The sequence below is a fragment of the Rhipicephalus microplus genome, chromosome 8, assembly GCF_043290135.1.
Source record: "Rhipicephalus microplus isolate Deutch F79 chromosome 8, USDA_Rmic, whole genome shotgun sequence".
NCBI lineage: Eukaryota > Metazoa > Arthropoda > Arachnida > Ixodida > Ixodidae > Rhipicephalus > Rhipicephalus microplus.
The window spans coordinates 47,554,766-47,569,398 of NC_134707.1; the positions used below are offsets into that span (position 1 = coordinate 47,554,766).

At 45.2% G+C, this 14,633-nt stretch overlaps 1 protein-coding gene across 1 annotated transcript in view; it reads right to left on the bottom strand.

Annotated features, from left to right (window-relative positions):
* Nucleotides 1–14,633, bottom strand: part of LOC119165391 (uncharacterized) — a 53,034-nt gene that overhangs the window by 17,478 nt on the left and 20,923 nt on the right. The window contains exons 9-13 of the mRNA XM_037417571.2: nt 9,950–10,089; nt 8,335–8,571; nt 4,780–4,876; nt 3,020–3,254; nt 747–999 (exon numbers count right to left, since the gene is read on the bottom strand). Of these exons, the coding sequence (XP_037273468.2) occupies nt 747–999; nt 3,020–3,254; nt 4,780–4,876; nt 8,335–8,571; nt 9,950–10,089 (962 nt within the window). The remainder of the gene's footprint in view (nt 1–746; nt 1,000–3,019; nt 3,255–4,779; nt 4,877–8,334; nt 8,572–9,949; nt 10,090–14,633) is intronic.

Here is a 14,633-nt window from a genome sequence, read left to right on the forward strand (position 1 = left end):
TGAACATTGTCGACCAAAACGCAAGTACTGCACATATCTGAAGTGAAACATCAATAGGTAAGTATTACGCGGTGTGTCACTTCACCGTAAAATACATACGCACATGATTCAAAGGCCCTAGTGTTTTTTAGGCTAGTCTGAAAAACTACGCATGGTAAAAAAAATGCTCTGCCGACATCATGCTGCTGCCACCTGGCGGTGTCCCTGGGTTCCGCAGGTTTTGCACTAGTTCGTGTTTCCCGAAGGCACTACCAGATGACATGTCTGTCTCACCAAGCGCCTCCCCCAGTTTATTACTGAAAGGCAGCTGCAATGAAATCAACGTAGAGAGGGCGCTGTCCGAAGCATCACAGGTGGCCGCGGTTGAGGCCAGTACTCATGTAGTACGGCCAGCAGAAGACTATCATCTTTTTACGACATGTGCAGTGAAGCACGTTAGCACCAGTACTGCCATTTGTTCCCTGGAGTTTCTGTATTTCTTTTTCACTGTAGAGTTCTAGTCCGTAAACATTCTTCCATCGCGCGCAAGAAAAATTGGTGCTTGCGTCAGGGGAGCAAAGCGGATGATGAAGACACCAATAAAGAGAAGAATTATGAAAGCGCGTGCGGATTCACGATTACGCTTCTCCGGTGACACTAGGGCGAGTTTCTGCAGAACTGTTGCCTTTTGAGTACGTACGCAATAGCCGAAGCCTACTGCGCTAGGGTGGTAGGTACTACAGAAACAGGCATCGAATTCGCGTTACCGTCGAAAGGGCGACTCGCTCAAGAGGATCACTTTGGAGAAGCGCTCTTGGCTCCAGAAGCGAGGCCCACCCGTGCCGTCCTTGAGCAAATGGGCACCCACGGACCACGCTCCAGACCCGCTACCCATGAGGACTACGTCGCTGGTATTGCCCCCGAAGCTGGCAATGTGGTTGAGCACCCATTGCATAGCTGCCCGCTGGTCACCGAGGCCTTCATCGTCTGGGATGCATGGCATGTCGCTCAAGAGGCACCCTGTCATTTGAAAAACATGAGGTCATGGCTTCTTTAAAGGTGCTGCCACCGAACATTCGCAAATATTTATTTTCCAAGCACTTTCGGATAAGCTATGCAGACCTCATTAAAGTAATACTGGGGGAGGGGGGTACTCTATGGTTCTCCTTAAACTTAGATGGCAGAGATAATTGATAAAATTTGGGTTCATTGAAAAAGTAGACATTTTTTTTAAACTGTGAGCTCTTCTTGGTCGAGCCTTTCGTGCACAGACGGCATCATCCTCATACTCACCACGTATATGTGCCACTCTTTTCACCACAACCACTACTTACCATTTAAGAACTCGCCACGACACCCACTACAGTTCCCGCATACTTCTGTCACTTCATCCATCCACTTCAAGCTCACTTCATCTGACTTGAATAAACCCCCTTCATTTCACGCCACCAGCTTTACTGAACCATCAGATTCTGCCCCGCAGAAGTGCACATGGCTTAACTTTTTGTCGACAGCTCCGTGGTTCACTCGTCCATGTGTTCTTAGCTCCCGCTGCGTATATTTTGGCATGGCCGAGCTAAGCTACTGCAAACTTTTTTTTACGACATTTCCTTAACAAGCTCGCCAGTTTGTGCAGATGCTCGTGGTGATAACGCTTTGCCACTTCAAGGAAATGCAACGACGGACTGCATGGCCGAAACTTCAAATCCCCAGGGCCAAGGCATCATTTCGTAAAGCAGAGGGCCAATAGACGAGCTTAGTGGTGTCAATTGTTGCCCACGGGCAAACTTTCGAAACTAGGCGTACGAGGGGGATTGATCAGGCATAGAAAATAGGCACGGGAATCATTTTTTTTAATGGAGCTTCTTTACGTTCGCAGCACTGTACGAGTAGTATACAGAGCATGTGCTCACCGCAACCTACCGTACAGGTTGGCGGCCTTGCTTGGGGTTTGTAAAAACAATCAAGTTGGAGCTTGTTCACAAGAGATATGTGCGTGATTCTCTGATATGTAAGCCGCCATACCAACGACCATCAAGTGCGAGTGTAATGTGAAGTTTTAGTTGTTTGACCTTTAAATGGCTTGTCACTGCATGCTATCACGTAACTTAATTCAGGTTATAATATTTGGTAAGTACAGATTATAGAAGTACATATTATAGAATCCTTAGCATATTAATAAATGACCACTGCGCCCCGTTTAATTACAGTTCAATCTCTCCGTAGCTAATAACAGCCACAAAAGAAGAAGTGCGCTCAATGGCTTACACTAAGCGGCGCAACGCTCTATACAGTGAATCTGATCAGTCTGATGCATACTTATTGCCGGATTAAGGAAGATAATAGCTGCAGAGAGGCTGAAGTTGTCTAGAACGAGGCATCAACGCAACTGAACTTGGCTGTTATGACGTGGAACTCGACTTGGATTTGGTTGTAGCGAAGTGTAACATGACTGTAGCGAGGTTGAAGCAAGTTTGGTCTCCGTCTTTGCCTTTTCGTCTTCCGTTCTCCGCCAACGGTACCCGCCCTGACAACTACTTCGATGCTGTGATGATTGCTCCAGGTATATTCACAGTTGCGCTACCACTGCACGTTTTAAATTTTAGTAGAACCGTAATATGTAGCAAGAAATTCCTTTTTTATTTTCGGGGTGCATAGTCGAATATGATGGTGGTAGCTTTATCACACAAGATAGAGAAAACAATTTGCGAAACAAGCGTTGCGTAGTTTTACACCTGCAAATAAAAGGCAGAGCTAAAAAACAGATAGTGCCTGAGGATGACGTGACCCAATGATGTTTTTTATTGCAACACTACGTCGCTGGAAGGCGCATTAGAGCACATTTAGCGGTTTTTTCCACTAAAATCGCAATACAGAACATTTTAGCGCTTTTTTTTACTACAAGTACGAACCCTCAACAAGGCCAAGTTTTTTTTTTCTGGCTAGTTTTACGCTGTTACATGAGACGTATTCACACTAAGTATCACAGTTAACACCAATTTCACACGTTTCTCGTTCAGTAACACTTGAAGCGGTTTACCTATGTTGAGGAATCCGAATGCGCCCAGCCGGAAATTGGGTGCCACAACGACGACCTGGCCCAGTCCAGCGATCCAGCGGCCGTCGTAGTAGTTATTGTCACCGTTCTGGAACTCGATCGCGTGGAAGAACATCAGCACTGTCTTCCGGCATCCGGGCGTGGTACTGTCCGTACACGGCGTCCACACGTTCAGGTGAAGGCAGTCCTCCGTTGTGCCCTCGTTGGAACGGATGACCTATGCATTCACGATAGCGAACGACCAATGCGCTATAAATACTGCGCTGTAATTATAGTGGGCAAGGAATTGCAAGCTGCGTCCCGAGAAGTTTGTTCGTTTGACGATAGAATAAAACATGTCGCATTTGAATATATAGATCAAAATAAAAAATTGACAGTGGACAGATAGGAGACTGTGGAGAATGGGGACTCGAACCTATGAGTTCAGCGTTTACGGCCCCAACACTCAATATCTTGCTTATGTAGGCTACGGACACCTGATATCTCGCGGTCCAGAGAAAAATTGAGAGAACCATTGGGCTGTATGAAATTTGTAACCCACGGACATCGCGCCCAACGACTAAAGTGCACAGGTCATCAAACGTTCACACTCCGCGTAATATAGACTCGAACTCGGAACCCTTCTATCATGTAGGATATGAAACATCACAGAGATAGCCCACATTTATAATGCTGAAACATGCACAGTATATCAAAGCTCAATTTTTACTACACATACTTAACAAGTACAAGGCAGGAGAAAAAAGTATTACCGTGCTCTTTTGTCTTTTTTTATGGATAGCACTTTACGTCTACCACACAAATTACACGTGCCTCAAACGAATCTCGCAGCTTACCACGCTTGTGATCCTAAAGGGGCGTCCTGGTAGTTCTAAGGCATAGCTTGGGTAAGACACCACTTCGACTGGTGTACGGCTATTCAGAGAATTCCCCGCTTATTGACAGTACGCATCAATGTATACAGTAGTTCCACGAGGCATTTATGTCAAATGTATCGAGTTTGCTACTCAGGGATAAGAAGTAGCGTAAGCAATTAGAGGCATGGCCTTTACATAAGCAATAAAAATGGAGTCTCATGCTTCTCCTATTACACAATATAGCGGGTTTGCTAGCCCTAAGACGGAATAATATTTTTTCCATCTTCACAGAAGACCTAACATGGTTAAAAACAAAGACGTCCAGGATACTACTCTTTTGATTGAATTGCTTGTTTTCTTTACAAAAAATTATTCAACTATCGAAACAGTTCTTGCTCTTGTTTTTCTCATTCTAACGTAACCACCATGTTATCGATGACTGTTCAACTATTCAGGAGCATAGCCTGCTCAAATCTTATGAGCTGTGAGGAGCAAGCCACGGTTGGAGCCACAAGGAGCTGGTGAGAAAATATGAAAGCTGTCTATCACTTCTTATTATTTTCTTGATTGATATATAACTCCTCTATAAGTAACACTGTTTCTATATTAGATGTCAAGAGCAGGTAGTAGCCGATATATGATAGCTTACGTTTGCATACCCTACCGCTGGTCACTGATGATAAGCGTATGGTTTCTCAAGTGAGTGATTTTAATAACACTGCATGCAGTTCTTCGATCAATTTTTTTTCAAAGTATGTGTTGATACAAAATGCATTTGGTGATCATGTTGCAATGATGCTCGGCTGATGATACCGAATGAAATCGTGAAAATTCTTTTGAGACTGAAGAGAAAGCGAGAAGGAAGCGACCACTTCTGTGACAGACCTGTCCGTGTAACTTGTACGATTTCTGGGCACAGCCGGCTTTCGGAATCCTGGCGTCGATGTCCGTGGTGTTGATCGCGGAAATCACAGAAGCATCCCTGTGTTCCCATAACACAGGAGTGTACATATTCTTGAAGTTTTGCACAGAAGGACAGCAGAAACATGAATTAGGGGGATGTGGCAGTCTCATCACACTTTTGGCAAGGTTTACAAGCTGTTAAGTTGATCTATAATGAAAAAGTGCAGCACCGAAACCTTCTGAGCAGTCAAATAATCGACAACGGCTTGCACATATTTCCAGTTGTCCATTACAGAAATATACAAATTCATATTTACACATGTGATCACATGAACGTACATCTGTGTCAATAAAGAATTCATGCTACAATGTAGCAGAACAACTAAAGAACTCAACGTGCCGGTGAATTAAAACATAATTATTGCTTAGGTGTTAGTGATAAAGCAACTTTTGTTCAATATACATTCCCAAATTTGCATTCGGCAAGCGGACAGATGTCTTAACGTGGGTTCGCTTGAACTCAACTATAATTTTCAAAAAGGCACAAGCAGTTTTTTTTTATATTGGCTCAAACTTACAATGCATACAGGTGTTGCCATCAAGAAAAGGACATGTGCTGGGAACGTAGTGTGATTTTATCGAAACCACTCGTCAGTAAGACATACACAGTGATTTCCAAGAGAAGCCAACAGTGCGATGGGGCAGGGTAACAATTAGGCGCAAAGTTGTTATTCAGAGATTGACAAGGATAGCGTGGCCGTAGAAAGCACGAAACCGGCCTAATTGGCGAAACATGAGAGAAGCCCTAGCCCTGCATTTGGAGCAGTAACGCTGATGACAACGAACATCTTATCGGGGGCAATGTTTCCCTCAAAATGTATGTGAACAGTTTGCAATGTTGCCGTTCTTTTTTCTCGTCTTCGGCATGCAATTCCCAGCTGGTAGATAACAATAATATTGTACTACTTAGGAACCTATGATCTAAAACTGTGTAATATTATTTCTACAATATGAGCCGGGCAGAGGCCTGGTGCGGCCTGAGGACTCCAATTTTATCGTGACTTCCGAATCTCATCCTCACCCTGCAAACAAATCCACCCATCTTTTATATGGGTGGATTTGTTTGCAGGGTGAGGATGAGAAGATGGGTTTTTTCAACAAAACCCATCTTTTATTCCACCGAAACAATTTCGTGATGGAAGAGCTGGGTAATCAACCAAGCAACACGAAGCTTCAAGCGCCTAATCTACGACGGAGCCGCCGCCTTGCTGGACTGCCCCCGTTACTACTGGTAGCTGAGATGTCTCACGGCGAAGAAGGAAACCGGATCCTCGCAGCTGCAGACCTTCTACAAGTCCCAGCAGCACCACTAGTGCCAGGTTCGCGTGCGGCTGGTCCCTGGTTGGGACAGGATCTGATAGTGCCTCGCACATTCGGTGAAGAATCTGGCGAGGATGAGGACGAATGGCTCGCACACTACAAACAGGTGAGCAAATACTACCAATGGGACGCGGCGACCCAGCTGACCAATGTAGCATTTTCCCTAACAGACACAGCGCTCGTGTGCTACTAGAACCACGAAGATGCCCTCACGTCAAGGGATTGCTTCGTTTCGGAACTAAGAGCGTGCTTCGGAGACTCCGTAGCTGAGAGAAAGCAAGCGGAATAAACGTCAAGCTTTACGTCCCAAAACTGTTACATGATATGAGAGATGCTGTAGTAAAGAGCTTTGGAAATTTCAACCACACGGTGTACTTTTACGTGCACTGACACAGCACAATACATGGGCCTCTACGAAAGGTGTTGCAACTTAACCGATACGAAGGATGATTTAAAAAATTGGCAGCATATCCACGGTGTGAATGATGGAGTGGGGTGAAGCATTCATCCGTCCATTCGTCCTTGCTTCCGTCTGTCCATGCGTTTGTCTGTGTAACCATTCATGCGTCCATCCACCCGTCCGTGCGTGGGTCTGTTTGTGCGTCCGTCCCTGCGTTCGTCCATGCATCCGCCCCTGCGTCCGTTCATGCGTTCATCCATGCATCTGTCTGTGTGTCCGTTCGTTCATCTATTCAACCCTCCAAGTACCACCATCTCGCATCTTTTCATCATGCGGACGGACGGACGGGCAAACGGACGGACGGACGGATGGATGGATGGATGGATAGATAGACGGACGGACGGGTGGATGGATGAATGAATGGATAAATGGATGTGTCTGTACCCTTTAGATCAGTGGCGGCTAACACCACCTAGACGTAATACTAAATGAAGTAACCACTAGATTACCCATACAGAAGCAGCGCCATCCAGCGGACATTACAAGGACTATACGAGAGGTGGCGCACGCACACTTTCTTACGGCTTGCGCTTCGGGTCTACTTTCCACCATTAAACACCTAAAGTTCATGGTATATACTAGTTCACTGTATTCATGGCACTGCGGCCTAATGCTCGCTAAACCTTTCTAAAACGAAGAAGGTTACGCCTAGACGTAGAAGAAGGTTACGTTATACGCCTAGAGAGTATAACGTAGCAACCTTTTTCTCTCAGATAGTGCTCAATGTACATGCCGATGGCTGTTAATGGGGAACGCTGCGTGTCCGTCAACTAAAAGCCGAATTCTCGTGTCTCTCATTCCCCATTAGCAGCAATTAGCATGTACATTGAGCACTATTTTTTATTGTTGAACAACGCACAGAAAAAATCTTTCACTGGCACCACCTTGGATGTCAAAATGTTTTACTTGTTACATACCACAACGGCTACGAGGGACGAATGGATGCCGCTATAAAAAGTTTCACCCCTAAAAAAATTGCTGGAGTAGAAATGATTGCGCAGAAGTGAAGCCATTCCTGTGGCAAGATGGCGGCTGTGGTGGTCACCTTATTAGGAGCATGATAAAGTATCACCATTCAGCGATTAAAAACGAAGCGTTTTCCTCGCACGCCCGATGAGTTTAATGTGGGAGCTTTTTCGGGTCACATAGTGGTCCAAGTGCATCTTACAGTACTAGTTTTCCGTAGTGAGCCTCTGATTGGAGGCAAAGTTCTTTGAAGATTCAGTCATCCATACTCATTCTGTGGGCTATTTCGTCAGGAACAACTGTTTTTAATGTAGAACTAACGTAGCATTTACATAATATATAAAAGCCACTTGATCTTCATGTGGGCACTATCAGAAAAGAGCATGTTTCCGCCATCTTGCAGTGGCAAAAGGGGGCTTCACTTCACCTGGCTAGGCTTTGCGGGAGCTTCCCCTCCAGCAATTTTTCTTTAATCCTTCTTGACCGATACATAAGCGGGGTAGGCATCTCCAATTTCAGTGCATTTGGTTGTTCCTACCTGCTGCATCTGCACAGGGATGGCTTTGAACTCTCCCATAGTACAGTAGCAACTACTGTAAATCGTTAACCACTTCTTCTAAACACACAGGTCTGAGGCAGTAAGTCGGCAAAGCACGTGCATCTGCGTCCCGATTCTTACACCGTGCGTCTGACGCTTGCACAACGTGCTAGTTCAGCGCGTGCGTACTCACGCGAACCGCAGCATTCCTTCGGTGCTTCGAGCGAACGGTATGCCTCGGAACATGTACACTGGCTGGTTCTCGACCATGGTCCGCAGCCCACGGAAGGCTCCAAGTAGCGGGACCATGACGTACGTATCCTCGCTGTCCCATGCGCTCATCAACAACCACAAGACAGCCATGGCGTTGAGGATGAACACCGACAACACCGCCGCCACGAAGAGCCGGCGTCGGTTGTCTGCGAAGTGGCTGTAACAGGTCACAGTAGACATTCATTGGGTAAATTTTTTATTGACGTAGAGGCTACTGAACGTTCGAACTTATCAATGAACTTATACCCTTTTTGGTCTCGTACACCAACAGTATGGAAGGTTCCGCGTTTCCGAACAAACTTCGCTATCAAATGCGATGTAATACCTCACCAAGAATTTTGAACTTATACAACCAAGCCGGTGATAATCTACAGCACTTGACATCGCCAGAGTTTAAAACGTTACTGCGCTTCCCTTTTATTGTTTTATTGTTTTATTCATTATGTGTCATATGCATTTCTTTCAATTTCCTCGCGTGGTTTGTTGTATATACCTTCTTTGTTTTTGTTTTGATTGGGCCGTGTATACCCTTGTCCAACTATTTTCTTTTCATATTCTTTGTAAGGCACTAAAATTTTATATTAACTGTTATAATTTTTTATATACCTTCTGTGCCTGCTTTTTGTAACCACGCTGTACAAAAGGGGATGAGTTTTTCCTCAAGTCACGTCTTTGCGACCTTTTTGCATATTATACCTCTATTTACTAATGTGTATATGTGTGCGTAAGAGGAAATTGATTTAATTGAATTACGTATGTTAGACAGCTAGCTCATGTTCTCGCCTTCATTTCTGACTGAACGGAGAAACAGAAAGGTATGAAGGCAATGTAAAGCAAACTTGCATGTACACTGTGATCGCTGTTAATGAATGCCGGGAAGTAGTGCTGTAAATTGGTCAATTGATAGGTAATAGTGGCTAAACTGCTAGTAATGTTTCTTTAAGATTGACGCAGTGTATCGTTGCGATGAATTCGCCAAATGAGAGCGACGTTGGGCTAAGTTTTTCGCAACGCTGGTTCACTTTCGGGAAGTGTCGGCCATTGTTGTTAAGCAGTTGCCTGTTAAGGCAAACTCAAATTAAATTGTTGGCAAGGTTCACGTCGGAAACTATTGGGCAACTTTGCCATTATGACTAATGTTTAAGTTATAAAGAACGTTGGTTTATTACAGTGAAATATTTTGCAGTGTTGCCGTCTATAGCCAATTGGCGACTAAACGAGGATAAAGTTGGCTTGATTTTCACATAGTGCTCTTAAAACAGCAGAATACTGTGCCGGTGTGTGAGCTTATACTTAACAATGAAATCACAAGTCATACATACACTTGACTAGGGCACCAGAAGCGCAGACAAGAGCTCTCTAGGGATTTTGTTAGCATCGCTGCTATCATTCGTTAAAGGCCCAACGTATAAGACGCTCAGATATCTGCACGTATAGACAAGCGCGGCAGACACTGCTCGATATTTAAATGCCACTGTTCCTTCATGACCACTAAGTGCATTACCAGATATGTCAGGTATGAAGATAGTGCGAACCTTGACTTGAGACTTTCTCGAAAGCCAGTTGAGCGCAGCGACGGCTGCATACTGCTTTTCGCGTCCTGCACCCACTGTTTCGCCTGTATATTATCCGGTTCTTTCGGTCCGGTAGGCACTGCGGCTTCATCTGGCTTCGCCTAGTCAAACACAAAGAATATGTGCATGAGCCTTTTCGGAAATCTTCACGAATTTGTAGCATCTATAAGTTATTAAATCTTAACTATTGTCAGTTAGAAAATTGCTGCCGAGATATGAGAGAAGCCAGCTATAAAAACTTTGGCACCATGGTCGTAGCTAGAATTTTTTTTGGGAGGGGGGGGGGTGAGAAGAGGGGTTCAGTACCACTTCATCTAAGTTCGAGCATGTGTCTGCATGCGTAAAATAACACAAACCCAATTCATAATGTTTGGAGAGTATGAACCCAGCCCTCCCCTACAATATTGGCTATGCGACTGTTCGGCAGAATGTTATAATGTGGCCCTCGAAAGCGAATACCCGCTGCCCGTTTGCTAATGAGTTAGGTTATGCAATCAGGCATCGCACTTCGCGCAAGAGGAGACAGGCGTTAAATTACCTTTAAGTTCTTAGTTTATCTCATTGTTCTTTCCTTAACAAGAGTATTTGGCACCACCCGTGGTGTTTCAGTACCTCCGCTATTGGACCACCTGTATCCAAGCGGCAATAGCATGCACTGACGTCCCCACGTGACCATTCATGATGGTGCTACGATGACGTCACAACTTCCTCTTGTCTGGGACATCACTACGCTTTTAAGCAAGTCCTACTTAAAGTACCAGCCTATAGCCTGTAAGCCAGACGAAAAATCTAACGCCTATACATGATTTCTTTAGGCAGCAAAACCTGTAGGCGGCGCCATCTGTAGTCGTCCTGCGGCACGTAGGGAGCATAGGTGGCACACAGCCTATACAGAAGGCATCTCTTCTCAGCAGCCCATCTTATCGGACCGACTAAAATAGGCCAAAGATTTTTGGTCTCGCGTCCCGGCTAGCCAAAAGGCTGACTGCAGAGTCTCCCACCCACGGTTTGTCCCAGCCATGGCTTGTCCTAGCTATAAACGGCCCATGAAGTGGTGAAAAAAATTTGTTGAGCTCATTTAGGGGTCTGCCCGGGGGTATTGAGGCTCAGATGCACTTACTGTCACATAGTTAACCCATACGCACATAACGCAATCAGAAACAAACCCCAGAAAATTCAAAGCAAGCACGTGGGAACTCTAACTCGCGAACGATGAATCAAAAAGTGCGCACGCTAACCACTGCACCACATCACGCCATGGCTGGGGAGTGTAAAATCATGGGGTTATATAGGCACCAATGAGTCGCTTCACGCCCTGACGTAATAGTGCAGTAGAGTCGTTAATATACGCGCAGCGTTCAAGACTTATACGCGAAACAACGTCAACGTGTTTCAGGTTAGCGTCGCCGGCAGCTTCACCGCCGCAGTTGCCGCGCTGCAGTAGTCGACTCACTAAGCCAACTGAGTTTATTTCGAAGCAAAGTGTTCGATGGTGCTTCAGAAGAAACCTCGGACGCTTATTAGCCAGTTATTTTATTTTCTTTACTCTCGTTAGCTTGACACTTTTCTCGCAATACGTGCACAATGAAATGAAAGCGCTCTCACAATAGTGGTATTGTCTGTAATCTATATATGTGAACACACCCGTGCAGGTGTGGTGCGCCGTGTACACACTACAGCTGAACTTCATTCGCAACGAAACTCTCGTTGGTTCTAAACATTTCAAACTGAACGTGTCCTGCCTCTCAAATGAAAGACATGGTTCCCGCAGTCTTCATTTCTCCTTCAATAAAACGTGTGGCCCCCGTTTGTTTCGACCGTGAAAGCTTGAGGCTGGCGCTGTTCGTCTGCGGCTTCTCGATCGCCCGACGGGCTTAGTCCCGGAAGAAATGTCACGGAAGAAACTTTGAACGCCACTCACGTGATAGAGATGGCATTTTTTTTTCTTGGCCTTTTTTCTTCTAGCTCGTAACGTTGCGCAGCGTTTATGAAGGAGCAGGCTGTCACCGCTTGCAACCTGGCGTCTCGTCGTACACTGATCTCAGGCTCGTAATATGCACAGGCGGCTACGAATGTGCTGCTAAAATGAAATGCAGTTCACGAGTATCGGTTGCAGGAACACGCATTTCTGAAGTTGCAGTGTCCTCGCCTAACCCCCTAATATCGAGAGAAGTGCAGTCATCAGCAAGCTCCGACGTGTGACCTGGATTACTTCGACTGATCTCAGCCGTAAAGCACTGGGCCCTGTTGCCTAGATAATAGCTCAGTATCCTTGGATAGTACGTCGGCATGCATGGTTAACATCTCGGTAACAGATCCAAAAGCTATGCGATTCTATCGTTTCAAACTTCTTCAGGGCACGCTGTGGAGCGTTCGTGTTAAGCTTGCTGATGGCTGTATATCCTTGCACAATTGCTAAGTACCGGCTTACACCACACGCTCAATGAACCAACCATACTGGCCTACAAACGTCCGTCACTGATGGGGAATGCGACAAAACTGAGCCGTTTTGTTCCAAACACGCAACCTCGGTGGTGAGGATGCACTGTGGCGCCACCTGCCGGAATCGCTCGGTGACGTATAAAATGACATCACGTTGTACCGGCTGCGCAAAGTGTTCGACAACTTCTGTGATTCAGGCTGTTCTCGCTTCAGTGTCGCTTGTGTTTGTATTACCTGCAAAACAACCTAGAATGTTCGCCAACAAAGATTTTTAGCGAGCCGACGTATATGGTCATCGCCGCGTCGCGCACTTGGGACGGAGCACGTGCGCATGGTGCCATGGACGCACAACGAGAAGAGGAGCTGTTGTAAAAGGTGAGCTGTTGTGAAAATCGCCCATAATCTGTGAATTGAAGCATTCTCACATTGCGCGAACATTTATGTTCGCTAAACCAAGCATGATGATGCGCACCTGTCTCTTGTTTTTGCTCGGTGAGCTAGTGCTTGGCCGAGAGGTGATGTTTCGATCAGTGTGGACTGCCGTGCTCCAATCACGGCAGCACCTCGTCCTAGTTTTCAGAGCTATATCAAGTGGCTAAAGAACGATGCTTTAGCATTGGTTAATAGGTTCGGTTTACCTTTTATAATGGCACCTAGAGCTCTTTTGCCGCAATAACATTACTACTCACAACAGCCGTGGTTCGGGCGACCTGCTACGTTCACCATAATTATTTATTTATTTATTTCAGGTACCCTCATGGCCCAGAAGGCATTGTTGAGGGGAGTGGTACAGGATCAGGATGTTGAAAGGTGTTCGAATTGTACAAACATTGCACACATATGAGCAAATATACAAAAGCACTGAACAAACAAGTATCCAGCGGTGCGTAGAAGTGTACAAAAGTTTAACACAAATCTACACAGGTATTGCCTCTAGCATGAAAAGATAACAAAACTAACATTGACAACTGCATGCATATGACACATTATAAGGTAAATAAACACTGTGAAATTCAAGCTACACAGAAGTGAAGTAATCAGACACTTTTTTTCTAAACTGGTCAATATTGTTAGTAAGCACTAGGGATGGTGGCAGGCGATTCCACTCTGATGTAGTTCTAGGAATAAACGAATTTGAATATGATACAGTGCGACATTTCGGGATACCAACTTTGCAAGAATGATCTATGCGCAATGAAACATGAGCAGGGGGTAAGATAAGAGCAGTTTTAAGGGTGGCGTTCAATTTATAGATTTTAAAGAAAAGGCACATGCGCCATATCTTCCTGCGCAGTGTGAGTGGTTCAAGAGATAGAGTTGCTTTCATTTGCGTTACGCTTGATAAACGGCCGTAATCGTTAAGGATGAAACGCGATGCTCTGTTTTGGGTTGCTTCAAGTGCATTTATTAGTGAATTATTGCATGGATCCCATACTGAAGACGCGTATTCGAGTTTAGATCGAACAAGTGACTTGTACAATAACAGTTTAACAGAAGCGGGGGCTAGAGAAAAATGTCGCCGAATAAAACCAAGCGTCCGGTTAGCATTTAAGATAATAGAGGAGACATGCATATTCCAACTCAGGTCTGCTGTTAAAATAACCCCGAGGTATTTATAGGACGACACTGGTAGCAATGGGAAGCTGCTTATACTGTAAGAGGAAGGGTTTATTTACCAGAAGATTATTTGTAAGACAAATTTCAACAAGTGTACCTTCACCCACATATATTTTGTCTCCCTAGTCGTCGCTTTCACTGCAGGTGCTTCCCTGCGTGCGGTGCTATAAGTGATGTGTGATGCGTGAACGTTGCAATAATACCTGCTCGCATCATTTGCTCGAGAAATAATTACTATTACCGTATCTTGTTTTCAGTGACTGTGCTGGTCGCTGGCATCAACTAGTTTGTTTCAGAAGAGACGTATGAACATGCAACTCAATATGACAGCATTTCGACAAAATTATTCTCACCGTCCTTGAGAAGCAAGCAGCTAAAAAAGGCTTGTCGGCCTGGCGTGAATGAACGTCGAAAATCCCTATGTGTACCTTCCCAATAAGTCCCTTGCCTTACTCGCCAGATATCAACCCCAACGTAGTGCACTAAATATTTTCGTGAAAGTGCTTGCTGTACATGCGATAATGGATGCTTCGTTGTTTCCCATTCTCGGCTTCATCGAACGTGCATCCCGCTGTTTCTTGGTTTT